The sequence below is a fragment of the Equus przewalskii genome, chromosome 7, assembly GCF_037783145.1.
Source record: "Equus przewalskii isolate Varuska chromosome 7, EquPr2, whole genome shotgun sequence".
NCBI lineage: Eukaryota > Metazoa > Chordata > Mammalia > Perissodactyla > Equidae > Equus > Equus przewalskii.
Window position 1 is genome coordinate 58,050,420 of NC_091837.1, and position 13,990 is coordinate 58,064,409.

Below are 13,990 nucleotides of genomic sequence, written 5' to 3' on the forward strand. Positions count from 1 at the left end.
AATGAGAGTGAATGAATGGTTTAAGCCACTGTTAAAAATTAATGAATTAAGGGGCGAGCCTGGTGACTCAGCGGTTAAGTTCGCACATTCCATTTCAGTGTTCCGGGATTCACCGGTTTGAATCCCAGGTGTGGACCTACGCACCGCTTGTCAAGCCATGCTGTGGCAGACGTGCCACATATAAAGTAGAGGAAGATGGGCACAGATGTTAGCTCAGGGTCAGCCTTCCTCACCAAAAAGAGGAGGATGGGCAGCTGATGTTAGCTCAGGGCTAATCTTCCTCAAAAAGAAAAAAGTTAAGGAAGGCCATTCTGTGTGAAGTAATCCTGAACTTTATATTAGCATCAAAAACACTGAAATCTGATTTTAATTAATTTATTAATTCCTCTGTAGGATAAATTCTAATTCGCTAACTGGTGTTTTCTTTTCTAAAGAAAAGAGTTGTTATCACCAACCTGAATGGTCACGCTGCTCGAGTCAATTGTGTACAGTGGATTGGTAAACAGGATGGTTGTAAGTATTAATTTGATTGTTAAAACTGATCTCAGTTGTTTTCCGATAAAGTATGGTTAGTCATTTTTCTTTCATCACGCCTGAGTTAGCCTTAGCTTATCTGATATTATACAATTGGAAGACAGAAGAAAAATGATATGCCCAGTGAAATATCTGATCTGTACTTTTGCAGCAGTTGAAGCATGGAGGACACAGCAGTGCTTAGGATGAGGATAGAGGCAGCCCGTGACTGTGGTGAGACCCCTGCCATTGCCCACAGCTTTTAATTGAAAGCCTGGAAACAGGGCCTGTGTTGGGGCCCAGGCTGGGATTCAGAAGATTTAACTTGGAGGTTTCTTCCTGCCACAGACAAACTGTTGCTCTTTTAGGCAGGACATTGCAACTCTGTTGACTCCAGATTGCACGTTAGTAACGTCTGAAAAGTAAAGGCTTGGACTGGATCAGGGGACCTTTAAAGGTTCGTGACATTTGTGGGGTCAAAATTATTTTCAGAATAATACTAAGTTATTCACAGTTTTCACTTTCGTTCTATCACAAGTGTGCAGTTACGTTTTCTAGCAGCCACATGATGTTGGTATCGCAACAGATTAAATAGAGAAGCAGATAGGAAAATCCAGCTGTAGTCTAATAAAGGCACACGTTAAAGTGATTTGCAGAAATGTGAAACAAATTAATTTTTTGTTTTGGAAAATATAGAGTCCTTCCCTCCCCTGAAAAGTGCTATTTATATTAACATGTATGTTATTTTTAAGTAAACTAATAAACAAGTATTTTTCAAATTTCTCAGTTTTAATTTCTAATGTGCTTAATATTGGTACATATAGTCCATATAGAGAAAAGCTCTTTAGGGTCTTCAAAAAATTTTGAGTATAAAAAGAGTCTTGACACCAAAAAGATTTAAGAATTGCTAGACTAGATTGTCTCCAGGTCTCTCATTTCTAAGATTCTGTGACTCCAGAATTTTTAATTAATGTATTGTATTTTGGATGGTGCTTCCACAGTCCTGTGGAATTTTCCTCATGTCTTAAATATACTTACTGTAGAATTCTTATGGACTCTGAATTAATTTATTTTTCATTCCATAAACATTTATTGAGAGCATTATGAGCCAGACACAAATGCAGAATTTTTGAGTTAGTGAGACTGCTATGATTTTATCTGTGACGTTAAAAAAAAAAAGTTTAATAAGCTCCTTATTTCAGTTGATAATGTAGGATTAGTCACATTGAGTCAATATAAACCATTAAATAGTAGAAAGAGTGGCAGTTAGTGCAGATATTAAAACACAATTGTAATTATATTAATTGCCACCAAATGACATCAAAGACTTCTTGAAATCTCAGTATAGGGATTCATTATAAAATATTAATTTGGGCTTGTATATTTTATCTTCCCTTTAAAAGTGAGGTTACATAAAATGAATTGCTTGTGTATCACTGTAATATGTAATTATTATGATTGATTTCCTCTAAGAATAGGGCTCTACTGCCAGGTAATTCAGGTATTCTTTCTAACCCATGTATCAGTGACATGTAAAATCTTAATAATATCATTCATATCCTTAAAATGTCTGATTTTTAAAATAACTGTTTTCATGTACCTTATGGTAATTCTCAAAAGCATGTAGTTAAGTAAATGGTTTCATTTCTGTGATACATGAAGAAATTAAAGCTAAGATCACAGCTGCAGGCAGCAGGGTTATGACATGAACGGACTTCTGAATACAAATCTGAAGTTCCTTAGGCAAACAGCACCTAGGGCAGAAGAAACAAATAAATGGAAAATCAAAATTGTTATATTATTTCCCCTTCTTTGGTTCTTATTCCTCTTTCTTATCAACAAGAAGTTGTAAGTGTTTAAAAGAGCTATTTGGAAATACGTGTTTGATCTCAAAAACATACCATATACTTCAAAGCAGCAACTGACTATGTCTTATATGTGTTATTCCTGCCAAAAGTGTTTAGCCTGAATCTTATCTTGAGGAAACAACAGATAAATCCAAATTGAGGGACATTCTGCAAAACAAGTGGTTAGGACTCTCACTGTCACAAAAAATAGGGGACTGGGCCAGTCCTGGTGGCCTAGTGGTTAAGTTCATTGCGCTCTGCTTTGGTGGCCCGGGTTTGATTCCTGGGCGTGGCCCTACACCACTTGTCTCTCAGTGGCCATGCCATGATGGCGGCTCACATATAAAATAAAGGGAGATTGGCGACAGATGTTAGCTCAGGGCAAATCGTCCTCAGGCAAAAAAAAAAAAACCGCATGGGGTTGGGTGGGACTGGGAAACTATTCTAGATTAAAGGAGGCTAAAAAGATGTGAGAATTAAACGTGCAATGTGTGGTCCTTAGATTCTGAGTCAAAAAAAAAAGTTATGAATGACATTACTGGGACAATCTGGAGAAATTTTCGTCTGGACTGTATATTATATAAGGATACTATATCAATGTTAAAATTCTTGAATGTGATAATTGCATTGTGATAATGTAGGCGAATGTTCCAGTTCTTAGGGGATATTGTAAAGTGTTTGAGGATCAGAGAGCTTCATGTATGCAACTTATTTTTAAATGGTTTGTCAAAAACGAAGGTCTGTATATATACCTATAGAGAGCAAGATATTAAGCCAATACGGCAAAATGTTAACAGTTGGTAAATTTAGGTAAAGGGTATATGAGTGTTCTTATAGCTTTTTTATAACTTTGAAATTTTTCAAAATAGCTGGGGAAAAAGAAACAAAAGCATTTACTGAGAGATAATTTTTTTTCAGCTCCTTCTACTGAATTAGTTTCTGGAGGATCTGATAATCAAGTGATTCACTGGGAAATAGAGAATAATCAGGTGGGTATAGATACATGTATACAGTCGTGCATCATTTAACAATGGGGATACATTCTGAGAGATGTGTCAGGCAAGTTCGTCGTTTTGTGAACATCATGGAGTGTACTTATGCAAACCTAGATGGTATAGCCGACTATACACCTAGGCTATATGGTACTAACCTTATGGGACCACTGTTGTATACATGGTCTGTCACTGACTGAAACATCATTATCTGGTACATGACTGTAGTTAGAAGTAATGAGTGTTATATCTACTTTTATTTTCAGTTTTTTCCTTATTTCTACTGTGTTCTTCCTTTATGAAGTTGCCTCATTCTTGCTTATCAGTAATCCAGATCCTCTGTCTTCCTTGCTTCACAGGCCCTGTACCCTTTCTGCTAATATCTGCTCCCATATTCATATGTTGTCAATCATTTCTGTGAATTTCCCATTATTTTGGAATAATTTTCAAACTTCTCTTACATGGGCTGTTTGTTCTATTTTTAGTGGTAGCAAAAATTAATACTGTTGTGTTCGTGGGACAGCTGTTGCCATGTGGATACATTTATATAATCCTGAGTGATGTTATGATCTGCAATGCTGGATGTGAATGGAGGAACAGTTAGACTGTTTCTACTTGTAAGCAAAGATTAAAAGAGAAAAGTGAGTTAAAAAAAGATGTGCATTAGAGGGCTGACCCCGTGGTCGAGTGGTTAAGGTCACGTGATCCACTTCGACAGCCCAGGGTTTCACCGGTTCGAATCCTGGGTGCAGACATGGTCCCGCTCTTCAAGCCACGCTGAGGCAGCATCCTGCATGCCACCACTAGAAGGACCTACAACTAAAAATGCACAACTATGTACCAGGGGCCTTTGGGGAGAAAAAAGAAAAATAAAAAAAATCTTAAAAAAGAAAATTTGCATTAGATATTTGAACATCCGCCATGCAGAACATGTAGATGAGGCAGAATCCTATTCATAAATCAGGTACAGAGGTTTGAAGGAAAATGTACTTGAATAAATAAAGTACAAGGGTGCTACATGTGTAGGCGCTCTAACTTGCTGTACCACAACCGTGGTGCTGTGAGAGTTCAGGAGAGATTTAAGAGGTGGCCTTTGAGTTGGGTCTTAAAGTGTGAAATGATTTATTTCTTTGGGAGGAATGAAAGGGATGACGATTCCAGGTAGGAAAAATACATATATAAAAGCTCAGAGGAGAAAGGATAACACCTGCTCAGGAGTATCCAGTTTTAACCAAAGCCTATGATGTCTTTAGGGCAGAGCTTTCTGAAGTTTGTTCAGAGAATTATTCATCTCTCAAGAGGGTCCGTGTACAAAGGAATCTGTGGCCGATCAAGTTTTGGAAATACTGTGTATTGTATATCTGTCTTAGAGAATCCCAACGCACATGAGCGTAGTGAAGGCTCTGAAAAGTTCTGATACAGACGAATCTGCTTATCTTTGTTTAACTAGCACTTCCCAAACTTATTGCTTGTCCGATTTTTTTTCCTTTTAAATTTCTTAGAATCCCTTGTAACTCTGAGGAATACAGTTTCAGAAATGTTTCTAGATGCTACATTGTGGGCAGTAATATTAGAGAAGTAGAATGAGAGTCAACTGTGTGTGAATGTGAATACTAGCTTAAAAGGTTTGTTCTTTTTTTTTTTTTTAAAGATTTTATTTTTCCTTTTTCTCCACAAAGCCCCCTGGTACATAGTTGTATATTTTTAGCTGTGGGTCCGTCTAGTTGTGGCGTGTGGGATGCCACCTCATCATGGCTTGATGAGCAGTGCCATGTCCGCGCCCAGGATCTGAACTGGCGAAACCCTGGGCTGCCGATGGGGAGTGTGTGAACTTAACCACTTGGCCACGGGGCCGGCCCCTAAAAAGTTTGTTCTTTATTAGCAGGCGTTTGTAAGTCATTGATGATTTCTAAAGAGAGGAGTATGAATATCAAAAGAAGATTAATCTGACAGTAGTGTGCCAAATTAGAGTAGGAAAAATATGAAGGAAGGGATATGGGGTGTATTTTTGAAGGAAAAATGATTTGGGCATTGACTAGGTAGTTATCAAAGGAGTGGGGAGCTGGTAGTTAGGAGAGTGAGTGATCAAAAATGGTGATAATCTATCTTAGGGCCCCAAGGAAAAGGTGCTTCTACAAAGGAAAATAGGCAAGTAGGAGGGCAGATGTGGGATTCAGTTGTAGACATATCATTTGAATTTCTGGCCAGACACCCAGATTTGTCCTCAGAAAGTAAGGGCAGGTGTGGAGTTGGGGATTTTGGAGCTACCAAAACTTGAATGAGAGCACCAAAGGGGACTGTAGTAAACTCAGCTCCTGTTCGGATTGATGTTGGCAGAGGAATCCAGAGAGAGCCATCTGAGCACTCATAAGTGCATCACATCAGGAGGCACCCGGTGTCAGTTTGTCCCAATTTTAGTGAAATTAAGCTGATGGCAGACAGCAAACTTGGACGGGAAAGGCCAGAGGGGAGAACATGAGGCCGAACAGGGAGGAGGAGAAAAGGACGATGAAAGGCATAAAAGAGGGATGAAGGGAATGAGGATTTAGGGGAAGGGGCCACACATGATAACCTTATGGACTTAGGGGTTCCTTCCTGTGTGTATTTCCATGCACACAGGTGTTCAACACACCTTGACTTCTGGTAAAAGGAAATAATTCCAAGCTGGTATAATGAGAGGCTTGAGTCTTTGAATAGTGAGCATTGTTTTTTAAAAAGCCGGTGAACTTGAGAGATTTCTTTGAGTTCTTAAAATTATCTGATGGCTGAAATACAACTTTGCTTAAAGACTTGAAGTGACTATTTTCAATAGATGTAATATTTTAGGGGATAATGATAGATTCATGTAAAAAAAGTTTAAAAACAGAAAAGTATAAAGAAGGAGAAAACTACAAAATCTCAACAGAGTTAACATTCTGAAGAACATTGTTCCACATCTCTAGTTGTGTGTGTATAATTATACATAAAAGAGATTTTACTGTACCTGAGTTTTTTTTAATGTTTTTTTAAAGAAGCCAGAGGTTAATGATTAAAGGAAGTTAGCATACAACCCTTCTACATAACAATTAGTTGCATTCTTGAATGGCAGAGTTCTGTTTAAGTAATTGGGAAAACAACTGAGGAGACGTTTAAGGGACACCTCTATTTCAGCAGACAATTTACAGAAGATACATACTTAGCAGGATACTCACCATTAGTACCAGGCAAAAAAGATAAGCGGAGAGGCAGAGAAAATCCATTTCAAAGGAAGTGGTGGAATCTCACACATATGAAGTCTGAAAATAGACCCAACATAGCAGAAATGATTCCATATGAAATATTCTTGCATGGTAAGCGAATAGACTTGATAAATAAATGGGATTTCCACTTCTGTTTGCTGTTTTCCCATTTTGCAGCTATACTTAATTCAGGCAAGTATCATGAGTAGATACTAAAAGTATTGGTAAAAGTTTAATGGAGAATAGAATATTTACTCAATCCCAAAGTATAATCTCACATAGTATTGCCAAAAATAAATCAATTTCACAATGAAGAATTCTGCAAGACACTACTTTTACCGGGATAGCAAGGTTAACTTCACTAAAATTGAGACAAACTGAGATTGTGTGCCTCCTTATGTGATGCAGTTACGTAAAGTAATGAGGTCAAAGTGTATATGCTGAATCTCTTCAAGAGGAAATGTTAGACTAATCCAAAAGAAGGAACATGCTACAAAGCTGTCCTTTGTTCTTCAAAAATGTCAGTGTCGTGGACATCTTTCCGTGATAGTAAGCATATGTTTATCAACATTGTCCATTTTATTGACTATAATGTATGTCAACAATAATTTATCTAATGAGTTCTCTATTAATTTTAGGGTGATTACAATTTTTCACTATTATAAAGAGTGTGATGAATATCCTTCTGCACTCGTCTTTTGTTGTTAGTCACACCAGTGCTGTTATCTCTTCAGAGTAGATTCTTAGATGGGAGATTGCTGTGTCAGAGTGTATGCAGATGTTGTGTGTTCATATGGTCAGACTTCTTGAAAGTTTACATTCTCCTCAGCTGTAAGGACCTATTTCTGGGTCAGGTATTTTTTAAGAGTACCTTTAATCCTGTGATTCCAGTTAAATAAAAGTGAAACCGGTAATTCCTTTTTTATTGTAATATTTTTGTCATTCTCTCTGATTCAGCTTTTAAAAGCAGTCCATCTCCAAGGCCATGAAGGACCTGTTTATGCAGTGCATGCTGTTTACCAGAGGAGGGCATCCGACGTGTTGCATACACTGATGGTTTCTGCAGCTTCAGATTCTACTGTTCGAGTCTGGTCTAAAAGGGGTTTGGAAGGTGAGTTTTAGGGACATTATAATCCAAACAAATGAAATAGTAATTGTCAAATGAATGAGAACCACAAGAGCATACATATATTTTTCAGTCTTTCAAGCAGTTTTAAAACTTATAGTTCTAATTTAGATGTTTGTTTCTTTTACCTGTTTTCAAAATTCCTCTATACCAAACTATTTTTTAATGTAAATTTGTTCTAAGCCTTTTCACATGAGTCATTTTGTTCTGCAATCTTGATAAAAATTGGCCATTTATCAATCAGAGGGTCAGAGGGGGCTCAAGATTAACTTCTCTAATCTCCCTGCTGACACCCAGGGCTGTGACAGCACCAGGCTGTGATGCTACCCAACCTCTAAATTCAGAGTGAGTTGTTCATGATGTTTTTATTATTTCTTAGTAACGTGCCTTCAGACCTTGAACTTTGGAAGTGGGTTCACTCTGGCTCTCTGCTTATCTTTTTTGCCTGATACTGATGGTGAGTATCCTGCTAAGTATATATTAGAAGAGCAATATATTTGTATATTTCCATATGACCAGAACCTAAAAGGTATCAGGTCTGAATTTTCTATCTGAATGTTTTCATGAAACAAGTTGAGACATGGATAACATACTTTTGTTCTCAATATTCAAATGAACTGAGTATAGAACATAAAGTAAGGGGAAGCTATTAGGAATTTTGGTAGCTGTTGACAGTTTAAATGGCTTAATACGTACTCAAGGTTGATACTGCTATTTATCAAAGATATTGTTGACATATATAGATCTAGCTTGGGAAAATTAACTCTTTAGAAGGTAAAGGTCTGGGATAAGTTGAAAAAGTACTGAAGATGGACCATATGAGCATTTCTTTCAAGATGACATCCCCTTCACATCTTGCGTCATGACAGTTTGCCTGTGACCACTTAAAATCTCCAAACAGAAAAATTTCCCGTTTCTGTGAAACCCATCGGTACCTCTCTTTGATTATCCTCCACAAAGATGCTGGCCAATATGGGTCATTCTGTCTCTTTGCCGCCTCAGTAACCTGGAGGACAGGCCTAATAGAGGCAGGGCCTGGAAGTCACCAGCCTCTATTGCTGTCTGTGGCAGGAGCTGCAACTGCATGGTTTCATGTGGTACACCCACTTGGGTGACGGCTCCCTGGAAGGAGGAACTGCACGCATTCTGGTTTCATAACCTAGAGTTTAATTTCTTCCCATCTTCATTAAGGCCAAGTGACTAGAGTCTTTTGTTTTTGTTTTTAGTTGATTTAAAGTGAGCAAATCTTTGAAAAGTATACTTAGCAGCATAGTGTCTCCTTAGAAAAGGAGTTCCTATTTTATGTTGCTCCACGGTCATTAGGGCTGTCCCTTGGTAATGTAAATTAGTTTTTTATCTTATTAAAGGAAACCAATTTTACAGTTGCACTTTTCATAGCTTTTTAACCACATATTTAATTACATGCCCGTTTATTTTGTTATCTAATTGCTTTGTGATTTTTGCTTTACTGTTGAATTCTCAAACAAAAGATAAGATCCTCAAGTAACAAACATACCCTTGAATCTTTGTGCAATAGCCATAATGCTAGGCTCATAGTAACTCTTCTGTTTTATTATTCAGTGGGCTAACAACTTTTTGTACTAGTCTCTGGCTGACACACTGAAAATGCTCCAAAGTTGCTCTTGAGCTTCTCTTTTCACTGTTCCTTTTTATCATTAATGACAGAATGGAGGAAAGGACTCTCAGTTAATTAATAGTCATTTTTTGCCAAGTAACCATTTAATAGAACATTTTAGAGTGTTCATTTTATTCCTAGAGACATTTATTGAGCACTTTCAATTTATTTGCTCAGTGGTTTGGGAAATAGAAGTCAGAATTCTTTATCTAGAGCTTAGAATCCAGCGTAGGTGATAATGGTAACATATGATGGAATACTTATAATGAAGCCGCTTTATTTTTCCTCCAGTACCAATATTAGCATGTGGCGATGATGACTGCAGAATTCACTTATTTGTTCAACAAAATGATCAGGTAATTAATGGCGTTTATTAAGAGGCTGGAATTATGTCCTGCTTAATTACATATCTTTAATATACACTATTTCCAGATAATAGAATTTTAGGAATGTTCTCATCTAAACCAAAATACATGTACCGGTAGAAGGCTCTTTTTGACAATCCTCCATTAGAGTTTCTCTGAACACGAAGCAACTGCTGCCTTGTCCACCAGCTCTAGAGTTGTTAGGGGAAAACAGGTTGTTAGGTGGGGGAAGGAGAGAATGAAGATGCCGTGGTAGTGAGTTTTAAAAAAAAATGTTAAATGAAGTATAACATAGCTCTGGTGAAACACTCCCTGGTAGTCTTTATTTGTCCTGAGCTTTACTGTTTGAGTGGTTAAACTGGAGGAGAGAATTTCTAAAAAGGGGATTGGTTAACTCTAGGCTCATTTATTTAATAATGGAGATATTTGTTTCTTTGCATGATATAAGAAAGTTTAAAATGGTTGTGAATATCCAGCTACCCAACACTTTTCTATATTGCATGACAGCATTTGTCGTTTTACCTTGCAAACATTTAGAGTATTTGAGGTCTACAGATATTATATTATTTGCTCAGCATTGCTCAGTTAGATGATTTAGATGGTTATGGGATTTTTCATTCTCAAGTGAGATCTCTATCTTACATCTAATCAGATAGTGTTCCCAGTAAAAGAAAAAGGATGCATGGGACTGGCCAAGACCAAATGAAATCAATGATATACATGAAAATATTAAATTCTTACATCAAGCCCGATGATTTTTATCTTACTAGTTTCAGAAAGTGCTTTTTCTCTGTGGACATGAGGATTGGATAAGAGGCGTGGAGTGGGCAGCCTTTGGTCAGTATGAAATTTTGCTGAACTATTTATGATGGGGACAAGTATGTGTATACTTACAAGAAAGCAGCCTCTTACATTTTAATTGTAAATTTTCTTTGTTATAGTTTTCTATGTCCCAATTAGAAAAGAGGATACTTATTCTTTCTATTAGCCATTAGTTGGGGTGGTAGAGGAGGAAACAAGTTGGTGTTTAAAAGAGGACACTAGCTGATTATTCCACATGCAGACATTCTTAGTAATATAAGAGTACCACATGTATATAATCATTTATTAGCATTGAATATATATTTGTCAATGTTATTAAAAATGAATATAGGTCAAATGAATGAAGGGTAAAGAAGCAAAATCTAATTTTTTCAAGAAGTCTAGAAATGTGCATATTGTAGAGGAGAAAGTCTTGTACCTAAATTTAAGAATGTAATATTTTTAAAATAATAAAATTTTGTTTTTTAATTAGGTAGAGATCTTTTCCTAGCAAGCTGTTCACAAGATTGCCTGATACGAATATGGAGGCTGTATATAAAATCAACATCTTTAGAAACTCAGTATGATGATAATGTAAGACTGAAGGAAAATACTTTCACTGTAGAAAATGAAAGTGAGTAATAATGAAAATATTCGATGTAACGATACTTAGGTCAACTAGCTGATTGCTTTGTCTGTTAACCACACACCTATGTGAAGGTTAGTTTTTCAGAATTATCAGATCCCTTCATGAAACTGATAGTAGGCATTTTTCCTTTTTTATTTTCATGTGAGAATGAGTCATTTTTCATCTATGAAATTTAGTTTTCTTCTAAACCATGTTGGTGAGATGTTTAAAAAGTTGATGAAAATGTTTAATGTTTTCTCAATAAATTAATTGTAAAATGTTACTTAATTTGCAGTTTTAGCAAAGGAAAATCTAAAGGAATAATGTGATTTACCCATTTCTTTCTTGGAAGATATTCATAAGAGACAAGCTAAATCCCTACATTTGAGTAGTATATGTAATTCTAATTTTCTTAGTATCTGGCATCAGAACAGTACTTCTACATGGTAGGTCCTGTGGGAATGTTGTACTTGAAGGAGATATTTTTTGAATGTGTATCTAAATTATAAAGTTAGTTCTCAGTGAGCTTTGTTCACCCAGGAGTTTGCTTCTTTGTTACTACTCTTATTGATTATAAGTCTCATTAGAGTTGAGACTTTGGTAATGTAGTTTTATGGGGAGGACTAAGAAATACTATAACTAGCATATTATAAATAGCTGTTCCCAAATATGAAATTTTTTGTGATGTTTTCATTAACTGTTTTGTTTGAAAGGTCACCATACTGCCTTTATTTTTTCATTTAATTTTTTTTAACGGTATTTTAGATTATTACACTGAATGAGCATAGCAAGGAGGCTGGCATGTCTGTTTTTGCTTTTTAATTGCAGTATAACATAGCTATCACAGAAAATTTTAAAAATAGAATATATTCCTTAATATTTATTTATGATCAGATAGAGAAAAATTCATCTGTTTTTAGAACTTTTTCTCCTGTAATTTTAAACAGTGGGTGAAGTTAATGAAATTTAGAAGGCATGTTCTTTTTGTTGAGTCTAAATCACGTTTTGTTCTGATTTTTGGGGGGATATAAATAAAGCTGAGTTGATAGTGAAAGGTTCTTCTTAGAAGAGCTTTGAGGAAAGAATACTTCTTCGTTGCTTTTGTTATAGGTATTAAAATAGAATTTGCGATTACTCTGGAAACTGTGCTGGCTGGTCACGAAAACTGGGTAAATGCAGTTCATTGGCAACCTTCATTTTATAAAGGTAGGAAGAAAAACATAAACATATCCCTTATTTCAGTTAAATCTCACATACAGAGTTTTAAGCTGACCAGATCAAGTGGAGGATTTTTTGTGTGTGATTAGAAATCTCAAATAGAAGACATTTTCAAGTTGGCAAAGTGTCGTACTCCAGTCCTGTTAACCGTTATGCTGGACACTCAGTTCCATTGAAGATTATACTCATGAGCAGGCAAAGTATGGTTCCTGCCCCTGATGCTGAAACCACCACACCCCTGTTAACTTTTTCTCTTAAAAGTTTCCACCTAGTCTTTATGGGATTTAAGAAAAATTGACTTTCAAGCCAACTTCACTGGAATCTCTACCCTTGGTCATATAAAGTTGGTAATACTGAGACACATCATTTATGAAAAAATAAGACTCTTTCCCTGTCTTGCTTTTCCTCTTAACTTCCATTTATGGAATGATGGTTCTGTGCATGCTCAAGCTAGTGCTGGAGTATAGAGTTGAGCAAGGCATAGCTTCATATTGTTCCCCTAGCCACTTCCCTAAGACAAGAGTAGTGAATATCAATAATTAATGCTCAGATAACCACTATTCAGCTTTATTATGTTATTCTGTATTTGCTGCAATTTAAAAAAATGAGTAAATTAGCTGTCATTGATATTGAAGACCCCTGTGTATTCTTTCCTGAACCCTTTCCCCTCCATCCTTTCCTAGAGGCAACTGCAGTACTGAATTCAGTGCATATCATTCCCATGCATTTTTTTATACTTTCACTATACATTTGTATAGCCATAAACAATATTGTTTTATAGCTACTAAAGCAATATCAATATGTATCTATCATCTTACAACTTGCCTTTTTAGCTTAATATGTTTTGGAGTTGTATCCATGTTGATTCATGTAGCCCTAGTTTGTTGATTTTTATTGAAGTCTGATGTTCCATTGTCTAACTGTACCACAACTTATCTGTTCTTCCAATGGTAGGCATTTGTGTTGTTTCCAAAATTTCGCTATTGCAGTGCTGCAGTAAATGTTTTCACAGTACCCATATTGTTTTTTTCTGGTAATCTACAAACATCATGCTTGTTGATCACCTAAAAACATTAGTTTTTATTTTTTAGATGGTGTTCTACAGCAGCCAATGAGATTGTTGTCTGCCTCGATGGATAAAACCATGATTCTCTGGGCTCCAGATGAAGAGTCAGGAGTTTGGCTAGAGCAGGTAAAAATGTGGGTATTGAAGGAACATAAAATTGGGTTTAATAAACTGATTATTTAAATCCCAAGTGTAAGTTCCTAGAGCTGCAAATGTTCACTCTTTACATGTATATGTTAAATAAGTGAGAACATAATCTCTGGAATCAATGGTTTCTATTGTGAGAAATGTGGACTATTGATTATAAATTGTTTTCTATCTATTATTGCATAGGTTCGAGTAGGTGAAGTGGGTGGAAATACTCTGGGATTTTATGATTGCCAGTTCAATGAAGATGGTTCCATGATCATTGCTCATGCTTTCCATGGAGCATTGCACCTTTGGAAACAGAATGCAGCTAACCCAGTAAGAAAAGCATTTTTTTTTTTTTTAAAGATTTTATTTTTTCCTTTTTCTCCCCAAAGCCCCCCAGTACATAGTTGTATAGTATATTCTTCGTTGTGGGTCCTTCTAGTTGTGG

The 13,990-nt window shown here is 36.2% G+C and overlaps 1 protein-coding gene across 8 annotated transcripts in view; it reads left to right on the plus strand.

Moving 5' to 3' along the window:
* The window catches only part of ELP2 (elongator acetyltransferase complex subunit 2), a 44,991-nt gene that overhangs the window by 2,395 nt on the left and 28,606 nt on the right, over nucleotides 1–13,990 (plus strand). For 2 of the 8 annotated variants that reach the window (XM_070629943.1, XM_070629942.1), the window contains exons 2-13: nucleotides 435–513; nucleotides 686–747; nucleotides 882–970; nucleotides 3,279–3,349; nucleotides 7,528–7,681; nucleotides 8,076–8,153; nucleotides 9,624–9,688; nucleotides 10,468–10,534; nucleotides 10,992–11,132; nucleotides 12,237–12,332; nucleotides 13,436–13,536; nucleotides 13,744–13,875. In XM_070629943.1, the coding sequence (XP_070486044.1) occupies nucleotides 7,624–7,681; nucleotides 8,076–8,153; nucleotides 9,624–9,688; nucleotides 10,468–10,534; nucleotides 10,992–11,132; nucleotides 12,237–12,332; nucleotides 13,436–13,536; nucleotides 13,744–13,875 (738 nt within the window). In that variant the 5' untranslated portion in view covers nucleotides 435–513; nucleotides 686–747; nucleotides 882–970; nucleotides 3,279–3,349; nucleotides 7,528–7,623. Of the gene's footprint in view, nucleotides 1–434; nucleotides 514–685; nucleotides 971–3,278; nucleotides 3,350–6,978; nucleotides 7,120–7,527; nucleotides 7,682–8,075; nucleotides 8,154–9,623; nucleotides 9,689–10,467; nucleotides 10,535–10,991; nucleotides 11,133–12,236; nucleotides 12,333–13,435; nucleotides 13,537–13,743; nucleotides 13,876–13,990 lie in introns of those variants that run through there. The other 6 variants (XM_070629940.1, XM_070629941.1, XM_008529387.2 and 3 more) reach the window with 4 other exon arrangements.